At 43.7% G+C, this 14581-nt stretch overlaps 1 protein-coding gene across 2 annotated transcripts in view; it reads left to right on the top strand.

Annotated features, from left to right (window-relative positions):
- LOC133612741 (uncharacterized) overlaps positions 1-14581 on the top strand; it is a 98691-nt gene extending 84110 nt beyond the window's left edge. For both annotated transcript variants that reach the window (XM_061970412.2, XM_072913893.1), the window contains exons 14-16: positions 4908-4982; positions 8278-8315; positions 13039-14581. In XM_061970412.2, the coding sequence (XP_061826396.2) occupies positions 4908-4982; positions 8278-8313 (111 nt within the window). In that variant the 3' untranslated portion in view covers positions 8314-8315; positions 13039-14581. The remainder of the gene's footprint in view (positions 1-4907; positions 4983-8277; positions 8316-13038) is intronic.

Raw genomic sequence — 14581 nt, 5'->3', positions numbered from 1 at the left:
CTGTTTTTATACCCAATCATGGCACCCACCTGTTCCCAATTAGCCTGCACACCTGTGGGATGTTCCAAATAAGTGTTTGATGAGCATTCCTCAACTTTATCAGTATTTATTGCCACCTTTCCCAACTTCTTTGTCACGTGTTGCTGGCATCAAATTCTAAAGTTAATGATTATTTGCAAAAAAAACAAAAAGTTTATCAGTTTGAACATCAAATATGTTGTCTTTGTAGCATATTCAACTGAATATATTCAACTTTTTTTTTACATCTATGTCATGACTTGGTCCTGGGGTTTAGTTTTTCTCGAAGGCAACGGAAAGTTGGCTCGGGCGAGTTTTTATTTAAAGACTATAAATACAAAACAAGGAAGTAAACAAAAGGCGCGCACAATGGCGGAGAACACACTAAGAAACCAAACACTTGCACAAAGGCAAAAACTATGAACAACAAAAAACACTAACCGTGGCAATAATAAACAAAACTTACTTGGCATGGACAAAAAGGAGCAGCGTGAACGATGGACATGAAAAAAAGAGTCAGAAATGTGCAGAAGCATAAATGTGGAGATGTCACCAGCAAGACAAACTGAAAACAATGAACTTAAATACTACAGACATGATTAACGAAAACAGGTGCGTGACGTGACAGGTGAAAACTAATGGGTTGCTATGGTGATAAACAAGAGTGCACAATGAGTCCAAACGTGGAACAGGTGAAACTAATGGGTAATCATGGAAACAAGACAAGGGAGTGAAAAGCCAGAAACTAAAGAGTCCAATAACTAAACAAAACATGACTAAGACAAAACATGATTACACAGACATGACAATCTAACACAATTTCCCAACTCATATGGAATCGGGGTTTGTACTTGCAGTGTGTATATTGTACATATTACATATTGTTATGAAGGTGTCTGTTACTACATTATATATATACTTGCAGTGTGTATATTGTACATATTACATATTGTTATGAAGGTGTCTGTTACTACATTATATATATACTTGCAGTGTGTATATTGTACATATTACATATTGTTATGAAGGTGTCTGTTACTACATTATATATATACTTGCAGTGTGTATATTGTACATATTACATATTGTTATGAAGGTGTCTGTTACTACATTATATATATACACTTGCAGTGTGTATATTGTGCATATTACATATTGTTATGAAGGTGTCTGTTACTACATTATATATATACTTGCAGTGTGTATATTGTACATATTACATATTGTTATGAAGGTGTCTGTTACTACATTATATATATACTTGCAGTGTGTATATTGTACATATTACATATTGTTATGAAGGTGTCTGTTACTACATTATATATATACTTGCAGTGTGTATATTGTACATATTACATATTGTTATGAAGGTGTCTGTTACTACATTATATATATACTTGCAGTGTGTATATTGTACATATTACATATTGTTATGAAGGTGTCTGTTACTACATTATATATATACACTTGCAGTGTGTATATTGTGCATATTACATATTGTTATGAAGGTGTCTGTTACTACATTATATATATACTTGCAGTGTGTATATTGTACATATTACATATTGTTATGAAGGTGTCTGTTACTACATTATATATATACTTGCAGTGTGTATATTGTACATATTACATATTGTTATGAAGGTGTCTGTTACTACATTATACTTGCAGTGTGTATTTAAAACGTTGTTTTGAAGGTGTTTTAGAGACTTTGAAGACTACAACAGTGACTCTCGTCACATCTTGCAAGCGTTTTTTAATCATCTTTAAAATCCTACAAGGTGTATTCTTTTAATAATGATTTTGAATGACAGGCAACATTCCAAAACAAAAGTGCAGTTCCCTTTAAAGGGGAACATTATCACCAGACCTATGTAAGCGTCAATATATACCTTGATGTTGCAGAAAAAAGACCATATATTTTTTTAACCGATTTCCGAACTCTAAATGGGTGAATTTTGGCGAATTAAACGCCTTTCTATTATTCGCTCTCGGAGCGATGACGTCACAACGTGGCGTCACATCGGGAAGCAATCCGCCATTTTCTCAAACACCGAGTCAAATCAGCTCTGTTATTTTCCGTTTTTTCGACTGTTTTCCGTACCTTGGAGACATCATGCCTCGTCGGTGTGTTGTCGGAGGGTGTAACAACACGAACAGGGACGGATTCAAGTTGCACCAGTGGCCCAAAGATGCCAAAGTGGCAAGAAATTGGACGTTTGTTCCGCACACTTTACCGACGAAAGCTATGCTACGACAGAGATGGCAAGAATGTGTGGATATCCTGCGACACTCAAAGCAGATGCATTTCCAACGATAAAGTCAAAGAAATCTGCCGCCAGACCCCCATTGAATCTGCCGGAGTGTGTGAGCAATTCAGGGACAAAGGACCTCGCTAGCACGGCAAGAAATGGCGGCAGTTTGTTCCCGCAGACGAGCGAGCTAAACCCCCTGGATGTCTTGGCTCACATCGTCCCGAAGATGATCAAGAGAAGAATATCGACCCTAGCTTCCCTGGCCTGCTGATATGAGGGTATGTCTACAGAATACAGGTAAAAGCCAGTAAATTAGAATATTTTGAAAAACTTGATTTATTTCAGTAATTGCATTCAAAAGGTGTAACTTGTACATTATATTTATTCATTGCACACAGACTGATGCATTCAAATGTTTATTTCATTTAATTTTGATGATTTGAAGTGGCAACAAATGAAAATCCAAAATTCCGTGTGTCACAAAATTAGAATATTACTTAAGGCTAATACAAAAAAGGGATTTTTAGAAATGTTGGCCAACTGAAAAGTATGAAAATGAAAAATATGAGCATGTACAATACTCAATACTTGGTTGGAGCTCCTTTTGCCTCATTTACTGCGTTAATGCGGCGTGGCATGGAGTCGATGAGTTTCTGGCACTGCTCAGGTGTTATGAGAGCCCAGGTTGCTCTGATAGTGGCCTTCAACTCTTCTGCGTTTTTGGGTCTGGCATTCTGCATCTTCCTTTTCACAATACCCCACAGATTTTCTATGGGGCTAAGGTCAGGGGAGTTGGCGGGCCAATTTAGAACAGAAATACCATGGTCCGTAAACCAGGCACGGGTAGATTTTGCGCTGTGTGCAGGCGCCAAGTCCTGTTGGAACTTGAAATCTCCATCTCCATAGAGCAGGTCAGCAGCAGGAAGCATGACGTGCTCTAAAACTTGCTGGTAGACGGCTGCGTTGACCCTGGATCTCAGGAAACAGAGTGGACCGACTCCAGCAGATGACATGGCACCCCAAACCATCACTGATGGTGGAAACTTTACACTAGACTTCAGGCAACATGGATCCTGTGCCTCTCCTGTCTTCCTCCAGACTCTGGGACCTTGATTTCCAAAGGAAATGCAAAATTTGCATGGTTGGGTGATGGTTTGGGGTGCCATGTCATCTGCTGGTGTCAGTCCACTCTGTTTCCTGAGATCCAGGGTCAACGCAGCCGTCTACCAGCAAGTTTTAGAGCACTTCATGCTTCCTGCTGCTGACCTGCTCTATGGAGATGGAGATTTCAAGTTCCAACAGGACTTGGCGCCTGCACACAGCGCAAAATCTACCCGTGCCTGGTTTACGGACCATGGTATTTCTGTTCTAAATTGGCCCGCCAACTCCCCTGACCTTAGCCCCATAGAAAATCTGTGGGGTATTGTGAAAAGGAAGATGCAGAATGCCAGACCCAAAAACGCAGAAGAGTTGAAGGCCACTATCAGAGCAACCTGGGCTCTCATAACACCTGAGCAGTGCCAGAAACTCATCGACTCCATGCCACGCCGCATTAACGCAGTAATTGAGGCAAAAGGAGCTCCAACCAAGTATTGAGTATTGTACATGCTCATATTTTTCATTTTCATACTTTTCAGTTGGCCAACATTTCTAAAAATCCCTTTTTTGTATTAGCCTTAAGTAATATTCTAATTTTGTGACACACGGAATTTTGGATTTTCATTTGTTGCCACTTCAAATCATCAACATTAAATGAAATAAACATTTGAATGCATCAGTCTGTGTGCAATGAATAAATATAATGTACAAGTTACACCTTTTGAATGCAATTACTGAAATAAATCAAGTTTTTCAAAATATTCTAATTTACTGGCTTTTACCTGTATATTAATTGATGAAAATTGGGCTGTCTGCACTCTCAAAGTGCATGTTGTTGCCAAATGTATTTCATATGCTGTAAACCTAGTTCATAGTTGTTAGTTTCCTTTAATGCCAAACAAACACATACCAATCGTTGGTTAGAAGGCGATCGCCGAATTCGTCCTTCGCTTTCGTGTCGTTTTCGTCGGTTTCGCTTGCATACGGTTCAAACCGATATGGCTCAATAGCTTCAGTTTCTTCTTCAATTTCGTTTCCGCTACCCGCCTCCACACTACAACCATCCGTTTCAATACATGCGTAATCTGTTGAATCGCTTAAGCCGCTGAAATCCGAGTCTGAATCCGAGCTAATGTCGCTATAGCTTGCTGTTCTTTCCGCCATGTTTGTTTGTGTTGGCTTCACTATGTGACGTCACAGGAAAATGGACGGGTGTATATAACGATGGTTAAAATCAGGCACTTTGAAGCTTTTTTTTAGGGATGTTGCGTGATGGGTACAATTTTGAAAAAAACTTCGAAAAATATAATAAGCCACTGGGAACTGATTTTTAATGGTTTTAACCCTTCTGAAACTGTGATAATGTTCCCCTTTAAATAGTCTTGTTGCTTACTGCTAGTCTAACCCCGGCCAACAGGGGGCGTCACAAATGCTGTGATGTGATTCTGCACATCTATTCAAAGACTGAACTTACTCTTTTCTTTTTCTTCTTCTTCTTCTTCTTCTTCTTCTTCTTCTTGTTGTCCCCACTAAAAGGAAGTGAATAAACAAAGTGACGTTGGCAACAAGCGCAACATGTGGGAAACCAAGAAGAGCTCCACGCCTGCCAAGGTAACACACACACACACACACACACACGCGCACACACACACACACACACCCACACACACACACACACACACACTAGAGATGCGCGGTTTGCTGACACAACTGTTATGTTTTACTGAGGGGAGGTGACGGCCAACAGACACCAGGGGTCAGTATATACAATTATTTATTATATATATATATATATATATATATATATAAAAATAATAACAAACAATACTACTAAACTAAGGAAATGGAGTGTGAACTAGAATACAAGAGTGTGTGGTGTAAGACTATGTGTGTAGTTAACTGAAGTGAGTGTTACCAACGTGTTGAACGAGATACGAGGAAGTCAATGGGGCAGGCAGGTTATCCGGGGCGAGAGAGAGGCGTCGGAATCCAGGGGCGAGCAAGAGGTCGAGGAACGAAGGAGGCAGTCAGAGTCCAGAGGGAGATCCAGGGGAAAATGAGACGCACTGCTCACTTTCCAGGCGACGGAGGGTACTGCGGGGACACGGGAGAAGACAAGGGACAAATCAAGGCACGGAGAGGAAACACGAATATAGCATAAAGCTTGTTGCTTACGGTACACCATGAGAAAACTAAGTTCCCGCGCCGATCCTAGGGTCCACTGGTCTTTTAACCAGCTCGCCCTCATCAGTTCCAGGTGTAAAGATTGCCAGCGAGTGATTGCAGCTGGTGGCTGCTGCAGGGCGGGGACGCGCCGCGCGCGTCCCTGGATGTGCGCACCTGTGGGCGTGTCCCGAGGTGCGCACAGACGGATGAGCGGCGTTGGCAGGAGCCTGAGCCGTAACAACAACCGCGGAGTCCGCGGATTATCCGCGGGTCGGGCGGTTGAAATAAAAAAAAATTAGATTTTATCCGCGGGTCGGGTCGGGCGGTTGAAATAAAAAAAAATTAGATTTTAAATAGATTCAGGCGGGTGGCAGTTAAACCAATTTGGAAATATATATACATAGTTAAATGTTGTTACCCACATACGAAAAACGAGCAGGCACCTGCAGCATATGCCACAACAGAAGAAGAAAAAAAAAAGAGATGGACACTTTTACGGAGCGGAGAAGGGACGCCTCGCCGGGGTCCGGGATCGAGGCCCCTTCCCCCCGAGAGGGCCCCACCGGGAGCCGTAGCTGAGGCGATCCGCGAGAAGGGCCCGACGCACGTCCAGGGTCACCACCGCGCCCACCGCACCGACACCCTGCCTCGTCCGCCTTCGCCGCGGCCGGCGTCACGCGCAGCAGGTAAGCAGCTTACCTGCCCGGGGCTCGTAACAGGGGTCACTCCGCGCGCTCCGCCCGCGCAGCTTACCTGCCCGCCACCCCCGTTGCCGGGGGCGCGTAACAGGGGTCACTCCGCGCGCAGTGCGCTCACGAAAGGGGTGGGGCTCACCCTGGTGAGCCGAGTGGGCCACTTTTGGTAAGCAGAACTGGCGCTGCGGGATGAACCGAACGCCGGGTTAAGGCGCCCGATGCCGACGCTCATCAGGCCCCAGAAAAGGTGTTGGTTGATATAGACAGCAGGAATATGAATGTATTGGTTAAACTGATCTCCTAAAGCTTTAGTAAAACTTCAAAATATTCCAATTCTGTCTTGATGGTCCTTCTTACTCAGCATGTATGTCATCGAAAGAACTTGGGATTGACCAGTAACTTAGATTCCCTGGGAAAAAGAAATGGTCCGACGCAACACAATTCTGTCCATATAAGTTATGAACAGAATGGGTGACAAAGGGCAGCCTTGGCAGAGTCCAACCGTCACTGGAAACGGGTCCGACTTACTGCCGGCGATGCGGACCAAGCTCTGACACTGATCATACATGGAGCGGCCCGCCACAATCAGACAGTCCGTCACCCCATACTAATGTTTTTAATTGGAGGTGATTTGTGTTCACAGACTCAAGGAGACCCTGTGGTTGATTTGGGTGTTGTTGGAACATTTGCAATGGTGAGCATCAGGGCCGCGCCAGGATAATTTGGGACTTTTATTCAGAGGCCCTCGCATTACAAACATTTTATTTTTTTATTCAATCAATCAATCACCAATCAATGTTTATTTATATAGCCCTAAATCACAAGTGTCTGAAAGGGCGACATCCGCAGTACAGAGCCCACATAAGGGCAAGGAAAAACTCACCCCAGTGGGACGTCGATGTGAATGACTATGAGAAACCTTGGAGAGGACCGCATATGTGGGTATCCCCCCCAACCCCTCTAGGGGAGACCGAAAGTAATTGATGTTGAGTGGGTCTGACATAATATTGTGAAAGTCCAGTCCATAGTGGATCTAACATAATAGTGTGAGAGTCCAGTCCATAGTGGATCTAACATAATAGTGAGAGTCCAGTCCATAGTGGATCTAACACAATAGTGACAGTCCAGTCCATAGTAGATCTAACATAATAGTGAGAGTCCAGTCCATAGTAGATCTAACATAATAGTGAGAGTCCAGTCCATAGTGGATCTAACATAACAGTGTGAGAGTTCAGTCCATAGTGGATCTAACATAATAGTGGGAGAGTCCAGTCCATAGTGGATCTAACATAATTGTGTGAGAGTCCAGTCCATAGTGGATCTAACATAATAGTGAGAGTCCAGTCCATAGTGGATCTAACATAATAGTGAGAGTCCAGTCCATATTAGATCTAACATAATAGTGAGAGTCCAGTCCATAGTAGATCTAACGTAATAGTGAGGGTCTGACATAATATTGTGTAAGTCGGAACCCGCTAAGGAGTGTGTAACAACCCACCTGCCGAATCAACTAGCCCTGAAAATGGACGGCGATGGAGCGTCGGGCCCATACCCGGCCGTCGCCGGCAGCGAGAGCCGCGAGGGCTAGGCCGCGACGAGTAGGATGGCCGCCGCGGTGCGCGCTGAAGCCTCGGGCGCGAGCCCGGGTGGAGCCGCCGCGGGTGCGAGGGACATCGCACCTCCACGCGCTTGGAGGTGCGTGACAGCGTGGCACGCATTGAATGTCTCTGCTGCATTGGATCAGTCTCCTTTCTTTAACAGGCAAAAGCTTTATAACCTCACTAATGCCTTGCATCGTCTATATTAGATATATAACAACGGGCGGGTGCGGTTTTGATTAAATGTTAGTTCGGGTGGTTGCGGATGGTTGACGACTTTTGTGATGCGTTTGCGGATTAAATAATTGCCTATCCGCGCATCTCTAACACACACACACACACACACACGCACACACACACACACACACACACACAGGGCTATTTCCAAGCATAACTATAACAAACATCTTGCTGCCATTTTCTTGTGTCTCTGTGTTTTGTTTGAAGGTGTCAGTTGGATTCAAGAGCAAGTTTGGCAACTGAAAGTAAGTTGGTGATTATTTTAAAAAATTTAAAAGAGGAAAACAGCTCTTGTTTCATTCAATAAAAAGTATGTTGCACAACACAGCAGTAATAGAAGTAACTAACTTGTGTGATGACTTTGTGCAATGTGGCTTTCTTTTATTATTGATGTATTTACACACACAATATGTGGTGTTTATTACTCATTTCTTACTTGACTTGTTACACATCTGCACTGCCACCACATCATTTCCCAGTGTGGGCTCACAAAGTCCATCTTATCCTGCTGAGTCAGCGTTCATGCTGCTGATGTTGTGAACAACAGTGCGACAAATGTCACACCCACCAACAACTTCTTTAACAACGCTTGGAGAGGTGGATAAAACACTCATGTCAGTTGGTCTTGTGGACATTAGGAGGTTGCCAATGCCATCCATCCATCCATCTTCTTCCGCTTATCCGAAGTCAGGTCGCGGGGGCAGCAGCCTAAGCAGGGCAGCCCAGACTTCCCTCTCCCCAGCCACTTGGTCCAGCTCCTCCCGGGGGATCCTGAGGCGTTCCCAGGCCAGCCGGGAGACATAGTCTTCCCAACGTGTCCTGGGTCTTCCCCGTGGCCTCCTACCGGTCGGACGTCCCTCACTAGGGAGGCGTTCGGGTGGCTTCCAGACCAGATGCCCGAACCACCTCATCTGGCTCCTCTCCATGTGGAGGAGCAGCGGCTTTACTTTGAGCTCCTCCCGGATGGCAGAGCTTCTCACCCTATCTCTAAGGGAGAGCCCCGCCACCCGGCGGAGGAAACTCATTTCGGCCGCTTGTACCCGTGATCTTGTCCCTTCGATCATGGCCCAAAGCTCATGACCATAGGTGAGGATGGGAACGTAGATCGACCGGTAAATTGAGAGCTTTGCCTTCCGGCTCAGCTCCTTCTTCACCACAACGGATCGATACAGCGTCCGCATTACTGAAGACGCCGCACCGATCCGCCTGTCGATCTCACCATCCACTCTTCCCTCACTCGTGAACAAGACTCCGAGGTACTTGAACTCCTCCACTTGGGGCAGGGTCTCCTCCCCAATTAAATATATATACCACTGACCTGCAGACTGAAGCTGTGTGGTCACTTTATCTGGTGGCCTGATAGTTGATGATGAGGGAGAAAGGCCATAAAAGATCCTCCAACATGGAGTTTCAGCTCACATGGGGATTTTGACCTTTTTGAAAAGAGCTGGGCCACGGGTGTGCGTGTGTTTTCTTCCTTTCGACCGCACTCTCCGCTCCATTCCTCCACATCTTCATCCACATCAAGGATTGACAGATTGATGGCTCTTTCCTCCATGGCACTCCACCCTTTTCCGGGCGAGAACCATGGATTCGGACATGGAGGTGCTGATTCTCTTCCAAGTCGCTTCACACTCGGCTGCGAACCGATCCAGTGAGAGCTGAAGATCCTGGCCAGATGAAGCCATCAGGACCACATCATCTGCAAAAAGCAGAGACCTAATCCTTCAGCCACCAAACCGCATCCCCTCAACGCCCTGACTGCGCCTAGAAATTGTGGAGGATGCAAATATGTTTAAGAGTTCTTTCTTATTACATAGCCATGTTTAGAGGATATAGTACTTTTCCTTTGTATATTCTACGAGTTTGTCTTGTGTTCAGAGGTCTGTTTTGTGTCTTAACCTTTGAATGTGAAGTCCTCTCCCACTGGTTCCTTATCAGTGTTGCGATGGGGGGTTTTCTTTGTGTGCAAAGGAGTTGGCTTTTCCGTTTGAATGTCAGATCAACTCGAGTAGCCGATATGAATGTATTGGTTAAACTGATCTCCTAAAGCTTTAGTAAAACTTCAAAATATTCCAATTCTGTCTTGATAGTCCTTCTTACTCAGCATGTATGTCATTGAAAGAACTTGGGATTGACCAGTAACTTAGATTCCCTGGGAAGAAGAAATGGTCCGACGCAACAAAATTCTGTCCATATAAGTTATGAACAGAATCGGTGACAAAGGGCAGCCTTGGCGGAGTCCAACCGTCACTGGAAACGGGTCCGACTTACTGCCGGCGATGCGGACCAAGCTCTGACACTGATCATACATGGAGCGGACCGCCACAATCAGACAGTCCGTTACCCCATACTAATGTTTTTAATTGGAGGTGATTTGCGTTCACAGACTCAAGGAGACCCTGTGGTTGATTTGGGTGTTGTTGGAACATTTGCAATGGTGAGCAGCAGGATAATTTCGGACTTTTATTCAGAGGCCCTCGCATTACAAACATTTTCTTTTTTTTTTCAATCAATCAATCATCAATCAATGTTTATTTATATAGCCCTAAATCACAAGTGTCTGAAAGGGCTGCACAAGCCACAACGACATCCGCGGTACAGAGCCCACATAAGGGCAAAGAAAAACTCACCCCAGTGGGACGTCGATGTGAATGACTATGAGAAACCTTGGAGAGGACCGCATATGTGGGTAACCCCCCCAACCCCTCTAGGGGAGACCGAAAGCAATGGATGTTGAGTGGGTCTGACATAATATTGTGAAAGTCCAGTCCATAGTGGATCTAACATAATAGTGTGAGAGTCCAGTCCATAGTGGATCTAACATAATAGTGAGAGTCCAGTCCATAGTGGATCTAACACAATAGTGACAGTCCAGTCCATAGTAGATCTAACATAATAGTGAGAGTCCAGTCCATAGTGGATCTAACATAACAGTGTGAGAGTCCAGTCCATAGTGGATCTAACATAATAGTGGGAGAGTCCAGTCCATAGTGGATCTAACATAATAGTGAGAGTCCAGTCCATAGTGGGTCTAACATAATAGTGTGAGAGTCCAATCCATAGTGGATTTAACATAATAGTGAGAGTCCAGTCCATAGTGGATCTAACATCATAGTGTGAGAGTCCAGTCCATAGTGGATCTAACATAATAGTGTGAGAGTCCAGTCCATAGTGGATCTAACATAATAGTGTGAGAGTCCAGTCCATAGTGGATCTAACATAATAGTGAGAGTCCAGTCCATAGTGGATCTAACACAATAGTGACAGTCCAGTCCATAGTAGATCTAACATAATAGTGAGAGTCCAGTCCATAGTGGATCTAACATAACAGTGTGAGAGTCCAGTCCATAGTGGATCTAACATAATAGTGGGAGAGTCCAGTCCATAGTGGATCTAACATAATAGTGAGAGTCCAGTCCATAGTGGGTCTAACATAATAGTGTGAGAGTCCAATCCATAGTGGATTTAACATAATAGTGAGAGTCCAGTCCATAGTGGATCTAACATAATAGTGTGAGAGTCCAGTTCATAGTGGATCTAACATAATAGTGAGAGTCCAATCCATAGTGGATCTAACACAATAGTGACAGTCCAGTCCATAGTAGATCTAACATAATAGTGAGAGTCCAGTCCATAGTGGATCTAACATAATAGTGTGACAGCCCAGCCCATAGTGGATCTAACATTATAGTGTGAGAGTCCAGTCCATAGTGGATCTAACATAATAGTGTGAGAGTCCAGTCCATAGTGGATCTAACATAATAGTGAGAGTCCAGTCCATAGTGGATCTAACATAATAGTGTGAGAGTCCAGTCCATAGTGGATCTAACATAATAGTGAGAGTCCAGTCCATAGTAGATCTAACGTAATAGTGAGAGTCCAGTCCATAGTGGATCTAACATAATAGTGTGAGAGTCCAGTCCATAGTGGATCTAACATAATATTGTGAGAGTCCAGTCCATAGTGGATCTAACATAATAGTGTGAGAGTCCAGTCCATAGTGGATCTAACGTAATAGTGAGAGTCCAGTCCATAGTGGATTTAACATAATAGTGTGAGAGTCCAGTCCATAGTGGATCTAACATAATAGTGAGAGTCCAGTCCATAGTGGATCTAACATAATAGTGAGAGTCCAGTCCATAGTGGATCTAACATAATAGTGTGAGAGTCCAGTCCATAGTGGATCTAACATGATAGTGAGAGTCCAGTCCATAGTGGATCTAACATGATAGTGAGAGTCCAGTCCATAGTGGGGCAAGCAGGAAACCATCCCGAGCGAAGACGGGTCAGCAGCGCAGAGATGTCCCCAACCGATGCACAGGTCTACCCCGGATACCAAATCTGGACAGCCAGCACTTCATCCATGGCCACCGGACCTGTGTCCCCCCACCCCCCTCCCCAAGGGAGAGGGGGGCAGAGGTCTTGTTGAGCGACGGGGAATCAAACCCACGGTCGGTGCGTTTCTATATTTAAACAACAAGTCGTCACCTTGACCTCGTTTCCAAGTATAAAGAACCTTGGCGGTCTCTCTCTCGGCGTGACTGTGGTGTTGTGCCCTTGTCGCCACCTGGGGCCCTGGGGCCGGCCCCTGGCACGTGCCGCAGTGCAGCTGCTTGGGTTGTCACCTTCCAGCCGGGGGGGGGGGGGTTTGCAGGCTTACACTAAGACCCCCGAGATTATTCACTTGCTGCTAACGATAAAAAAGCTCCCTGGCTTGGGCAGTGGATTTTTTGGAACTAATTTGTTAACTTCAGACGACAGTGTTTGAGCTACGGCCTCAACCCCCCCAAATAGTTGTTTGTGTTTCAGGCGCTCGGCATTTATCCGAAATAGAAAGGTTGAGGAATGGAGTAGGGGGGCAAACGACACCTTTCAGTCACACAAAGTGTCAGCACTCCTCGCTCGCCACGCCACAACAGATGGATCATACGCTGACCTGTCTCTCTCTTTCTATTCGCTCTCTAGCCTCGCCAGCTCCGTGACGTCACATGACCAGGATGAAGACGTCCAGCAGTCTCCAGATCCTCACCTCGCATGTTTTAAAGGCCGATCTGCCCTCAATTGGAGCTGAAATGTCCCGGTTTTGTGTTAGCTTTTGTGCTTTTATCGCCGCACACTTGGTGATACAATAACACATAATATGATATTTTCTTTTCTCTTACTGTCACGTTTATGTTGTTAAAGCTCATCGACACAAAGTGGATATGCCAGTATTCTATATTTGTTGCCAAAAGCATCAGCTTTACTGTCATTGATGGACCAATATGTACCAAAAGGAGGAACGTCACTGCAAATAGTCAACAAGCCAGCATTTACTTTTCACTTTTGAAATCTTCAGACATTTTCTGCAAAAACAGACATGATGTGGCAATGATGTCACCATATGTCGTCCAATCAGAGGGCTGTCAATCATATGTCACGTTTGTTTACACCAGACCTTCTCAAACTTTTGCTCACCACCTCAGAAAACACCTCCAAGTACCAACATAGTGACATCATTAAATACAGTAGCGTAGTAGACCTAAGTATTCATTAAGTACCACCATAGTGACAACATTAAATACAGTAGTGTAGTAGACTTAAGTATTCATTAAGTACCACCATAATGACAACATTAAATATAGTAGTGTAGTAGACCTAAGTATTCATTAAGTACCACCATCATGACAAAATTAAATACAGTACCATAGTAGACCTAAGTATTTACTAAGTCCCACCATAATGACAACATTGAAATACAGTAGTGTAGTAGACTTAAGTATTCATTAAGTACCACCATAGTGACAACATTAAATATAGTAGTGTAGTAGACCTAAGTATTCATTAAGTACCACCATAATGACAACATTAAAATACAATAGTGTAATAGACCTAAGTATTCATTAAGTACCACCATAATGACAACATTAAAATACAGTAGTGTAGTAGACTTAAGTATTCATTAAGTACCACCACAATAACAACATTAAAATACAGTAGTGTAGTAGACTTAAGTATTCATTAAGTACCACCATAGTGACATCATTAAATACAGTAGTGTAGTAGACCTAAGTATTCATTAAGTACCACCATAATGACAACATTGAAATACAGTAGTGTAGTAGACCTAAGTATTCATTAAGTCCCACCATAATGACAACATTGAAATACAGTAGTGTAGTAGACCTAAGTATTCATTAAGTCCCACCATAATGACAACATTGAAATACAGTAGTGTAGTAGACCTAAGTATTCATTAAGTCCCACCATAATGATAACATTAAATATAGTAGTGTAGTAGACCTAAGTATTCATTAAGTCCCACCATAATGACAACATTGAAATACAGTAGTGTAGTAGACCTAAGTATTCATTAAGTCCCACCATAATGACAACATTAAATATAGTAGTGTTGTAGACCTAAGTATTCATTAAGTACCACCATAATGACAACATTGAAATACAGTAGTGTAGTAGACCTAAGTATTCATTAAGTACCACCATAATGACAACATTGAAATACAGTAGT

Source organism: Nerophis lumbriciformis, linkage group LG10, assembly GCF_033978685.3.
Source record: "Nerophis lumbriciformis linkage group LG10, RoL_Nlum_v2.1, whole genome shotgun sequence".
Lineage (NCBI taxonomy): Eukaryota > Metazoa > Chordata > Actinopteri > Syngnathiformes > Syngnathidae > Nerophis > Nerophis lumbriciformis.
The sequence above is the reverse complement of the archived record's forward strand: the minus strand, read 5'-3'. Positions and strand labels throughout refer to the sequence as shown.